The sequence below is a fragment of the Marmota monax genome, unplaced genomic scaffold (genome assembly GCF_021218885.2).
Source record: "Marmota monax isolate L192 unplaced genomic scaffold, Marmota_monax_Labrador192_F-V1.1 WCK01_AAM20220418_F8-fsc00001, whole genome shotgun sequence".
Taxonomy (NCBI): Eukaryota; Metazoa; Chordata; class Mammalia; order Rodentia; family Sciuridae; genus Marmota; species Marmota monax.
Genome location: NW_026693777.1, coordinates 34460245 through 34465431, shown reverse-complemented (window position 1 = coordinate 34465431; position 5187 = coordinate 34460245). Strand labels below are relative to the sequence as shown.

The 5187-nt window shown below is 34.4% G+C and overlaps 1 protein-coding gene across 1 annotated transcript; it reads right to left on the bottom strand.

Annotated features, from left to right (window-relative positions):
* Positions 1–2832: 2832 nt before the first annotated feature.
* Positions 2833–3816, bottom strand: LOC124104687 (olfactory receptor 4K17). The gene has a single exon (XM_046461754.1). It carries the CDS (start codon positions 3781–3783, stop codon positions 2833–2835), a length of 951 nt encoding a protein of 316 aa, XP_046317710.1. The 5' UTR covers positions 3784–3816.
* Positions 3817–5187: the final 1371 nt, after the last annotated feature.

Sequence of the window (5187 nt, the reverse complement as noted above, 5' to 3'; positions counted from 1 at the left end):
TTTTTCTATTAAAAGAATTCAGCAGTGTGGGGCTGGGATTGTGGCTCAGCAGTAGAGCGCTCGCCTAGCATGGGCGGGACCCAGGTTCAATCCTCAACGCCACATAAAAGCCTTCAATCCCTTTGATAGTAATATTTCAATTGTGTTGTGTCCATCTACACCTAAAATAAATAAATAAATATTTTAAAAAAAGAATTCAGCAGTGTGGCCATCAGCTCCAGATTTTCTCTGGCAGAACATGTGCTACTACTGATTCAATCTCCTTAATTACTACTTGTCTGGTCAGATTTTCTATTTCCTGATGGTGATTTCTAGGAATTTTCCATTTCTCATAGATAATACACTTTGTTAGATAACACTTCTTTATAGCCTTTTATTATCCTTTATATTTTTGTGCTATAATTTGAAATGTCTCCTCTTTCTACTTTTATTTTTTAGACTTTTCCCACATTTTCTTAGGGTAACTCAAGGTTTCTCAGTTTTATTTTCCTTTTCAAAACTCTGAGTTTGCTGATCGTTTCCGTTGTTTATCTAGTCTGTAGATTACTCTTTGATTTTTTTATTCCTTCTATAGTGTTTGAGCTTATTTTGTTGTTGTTTTCTTATTCCTTTTAGGTATCACAGTAGAGTATCTGAGATCTTTCTTCTTTTTTTGATGTTGTTCTTTATTGTTGTAAGCTTACTTCTTAAACTATATTTTCTGTATCACTTTAGTTACAATATGTTGTATATCCATTTTCTTATTTTTTAAGTATTTTCAAAATTTCCTTTTTTGTTGCTTCCTTGACTCATTAGTTTTTTATGTTCACAATAGTTATTTTCTAAGCAATTTTTAAGTTATATAAAATTTCTGTACTTATTTATTTCTAGTTTCATGCCATGGTGGTTAGAATAAATATCCAATATGATTTTTATCTTAAATTCAGTAGAACTTATCTTGTGGCCTCACACATGATCTATAATGATCTATCATATCTATCCTTGTATGCTTGAGAAGAACATGTATTCTGCGAATGGAATGTTGTGTATATTTATGTTATACCAGTTTGTAGTGTAGGTCTGATTTTCAGTATTGGTTTTTTGTTTGTATGCTATATCTGAATTGAAACATTACTATCAAAGGGATTGAAGGCTTTTATTGTCATTATCTTACATTTTATCCATAGATGGAATAATTATATATTTTAAGTTGATAAATACTTTACCTTGATTTACATTTAACATTATAATTTCACTCTATCCCTTCCCATATTTTAAGTTTTTGATGTCATAGTTTAAATCTTTTTAAATGTTATTAATCCCTTAAAAATGATTTCAACCACTCTGTAAAATTTCTATTGGGCAATTATTGTTTTTCTGAATTTTTTGTTAAATTATTTATAGATATACTGAAGTTCTGTGAGCTCTCTTAAAGCAATTTAAACTGTGTGCCTGGTAGATTATTGTTATCCATTTCCTTATATTCAGATACTGGTAAATCACTAAGTTCTTTTGTAGAAGTGTGTCTTCTAGGTTTTTCATGAATTGCTGTCTTAAGTACACTCCTTGTATTTACCTCTCCAAGACTTCACATGCTGGTTTCAGTGGGAAAGGCACTTCCCTATGTAGGGGTGCTATGGCACTGTCAGATAGGCTGAAACTATTGTGCTTACCATGAGTGCACAGCAGTATTGACTCTACTTCCCTCTATAAGTCAAGTTGGTGTTGAGGAAGATTACAGGAAGCTTCAGTGACTGACAGCATGGAACTCTGCAGTGGTGGTGATCTAGGTACTTATGGAGACGGCTGTTAACATCTTTCCAGACTCCTTGTGTCTTATTAAGGATGTTATGACAGAGATAAGTGCTTCTGGCCCAGCATTTGGCTTCCTGGACCACTTGAGGTGATGGTGGTATGACTGATAGATGGTGTTCTTGGGAAGCCTTGGAACGGAGGCCAGAAGCACAAGCAGTGTGGGCTACTATAGATCTGCATTCTCAGGAGTGATAATAGTGATACCTAGAACCAGGCACTCCCATTGCCCATTGGTAATGAATATGTGAGGGATAGAGGCTTTTGAAGCAACTAAGGAGCCAGAGAGAAGATCTATAATGGCTCTGGATTCATGTCAGGGACTTTCTCAGTATGGTCACTAAGCTGATGTCTTGGTCACAGGGACAGACACAAAAAATATTGCTTCCAAAATCCAGGGTTTGTCTTTCTGCAAAGTATAATCTGATATTTGGAGTCAGAGCAAAATTTTATGGAATAGAAATACTGAAATCAGGAAGATGGTAGTAAAATGGCATTATATTAACAGCCTTAAAGACAACTATACAAACTCTCATGTTAGTGGCTACAGAAAAAAATGAGTGACTTTGATGGGGAAGGTCAATGGTCAATTCAGCTTCTGGTTTCTTAGAAGGCACCACATATAATTTGTGACTCAGACAGTATCATTGAGAACAAGAAATCCAACATTAGGATCATACTGAGTACTGAATCACTCAAACTATACAGAAAATTATGGTATATTTCTGAACATTGACTTTATTTTCATTTCATACAAAGTTTTATGAGTACTTCATTAAAATGTATACTATGAAATTAAAATATGTATCTGTGAAACTGCTCTGAAGGACAAGGATTGTTGACAATTATAAGAACTCTCCTATCATTATTTTAAAACCACTAAAAATTATCAATTAAATTTATATTCAAAACATTATCAGATATCTATCTTCTACAATCCAGCTGTTTTGTGTCTCTCTATATGACTTGGATAAGTCTATTTCAAAAGAAAATTTTAGAGATCTGAGCAATACCCCATTTCTCTGTAATTATGCATTTAACCTAAGTATCTTCTTTAGAATGTACAAAAGCTCTCCAGAGTTTCCTCATGGATGTCTTCATTTCTTTATTTCGTAGAGTGTAGATAAGTGGATTCAAGATAGGGGTGATGATGGTATAAAATACAGCAAGAAACTTATCCACAGAGTGGTTGTTGAAAGGCCAGACATAGATGAAGATGCATGGACCAAAGAAGATCATCACCACTGTGATGTGAGCTGTCAGAGTGGAATGGGCTTTGGATTGCCCAGTAGAAGCATGCCTCCTGATGGTTATGAGGATCACACTGTAGGAGACAAGCAAAATGAGGAAACAACTCATGGAGAGCATGCCACTGTTAGCAACAATGACTATCTGAACAAAATATGTGTCTGTACATGCAAGTTTGCTAACCAGAGGGAGATCACAGAAAATGCTATCCACCACATTGGGACCACAGAAGGGCAAGTTCACAACAAATGGTACCTGAAGTCCTGCATGAAGGAGACCTATTAACCATGGGATAGTTGCAAGCAAGGTACACACCTTCTTGTTCATGATGGTCATGTAGTGTAAGGGCTTACAAATGGCCACATATCTGTCAAAGGCCATGGAAACCAATAGTACCATTTCATTTCCACCCAGTAAATGAAGAAGAAATATCTGAGTGAAGCAACCAAGAAAAGAAATAGTCTTCTTGTTTTTTACCAAGTTCACGATCATTTTAGGGGTGGCAAAGGAAGCAAGGGTCATATCTACAAAAGATAGATTCCCAAGGAGGAAATACATGGGAGTGTTCAGGTTTGGGGTGAAAAAAACAGTAACTATAATGAGAAGGTTACCTAAAACTGTTAACAAATAGATAATTGAGAAGAGTGGAAAGAGAAGAAACTCTATATCCTTGAAGCTTGTCAGTCCCACCAAAATGAATTCTGATACTTGAGTCTGATTTAATACTTCCATGGACTTGATCATATGGCTTGCTCACAGACGACCTGTATAGAGAAAAAATATTACTTACACCATAGAGTTTGCTAAGTTCTGGGAAGAATGTGGAGAGAAATGTGAATACCTGTCCATTGTTGGTGAAATATAAATTAGTACAGCCAGTATGATAAACAATATGGAGATTCTTCAAGAAACTAAAAACGGAGGGACCGTATGATACAACTATTCTACTACTGGGTATATGTCCAAAGAAAATGAAGCCAGTATGTCAAATACACATCTGTACTCTCATGTTTATTACAGCACTATCCACAATAGCTAAGAAATGGAAAAACCTGCACATCCATATCAAAAAATTACAAGAAAGGATTTTAATGTGTTCATTATAAAGAAATGATAAATGTTTATGATTCAAAACATGTCATGTACCCCTAAGTTTGTACATTTTATCTTATTAGATAAAAATAAATTTAATTGAAATTAAAAGGAAAATGTGAAGAGATCCTACTGTACCTCTGAAATCAAATATTTTATTTGCAAACACGTTAACTTACAACTAGGTATAATGTTTTGGAAATGAAAGATTGATGGCTGAGATACTACTTAAAGATATTTGTGATCTGAATGAGCTTTGAAAATAGCTCTCTCTGGTATCAAGTGGTGTGATCCTTTAGACTTGATTATCCACTCATATTCTGTCCTTCAGCAAATAAATTAATTGATTGAAAACTGGGGAAACTAAATCAATGTGAAATCAAGAAACTGAGACAGAGAGTGGGACACTCAGTATTGGGGATGCAAGGATAGGAAAGATGACAGAATAAAAAGAGCAGAAACACAACTAAGAATGATTTTAGGGTGATGAAGATTTAAATAGATTAGCATATTTGTGTAAAATAGATAAAACATGAGATTATACTTAAAATTCAAAAAAAAAGGTCTTTGAAGCAAATCATTATGGAAAAAATGGATATGCAAAAAATAAAAGAAAACAACACAAACATAATGCAGCTCAAACTCAATCTCATAACTTCTAAAAAAATTAACTTTAAAGTGGCTAATAAACCTAAATGTCACATTGAAAGCTAAAATCTCTAAAAAATCAAAAACAAAGAGTGTGAGAGAGAACAGGCAAAACTTTGGGTGAGGCAAATACTTTTAGACACAACTTCAAAAGTATGATTGATGAGATACAAAATTGCAATGTCCTACAGAGTAGGACAAATTTATAAAAATGAATGTGTCACTTGTGGAATAGCCACTGAATTAACAGTCACTCATAGAACACATACAGAGCTATATGCTAGATCCAAACTGCATCCACCGCAAATTTTCAGCTGTAGGATTTAGCCCTTACCTCTACAGTGCTTCCTTGCACTTATGAATAAATACAGTATGCCAAATGGGCTTAAGGATTTAGATACAGGGATG

Bases quoted from the DNA above. Each gene is read 5' to 3' on its own strand.
- LOC124104687 (XM_046461754.1), bottom strand. From the start codon at position 3,783: ATGATCAAGTCCATGGAAGTATTAAATCAGACTCAAGTATCAGAATTC.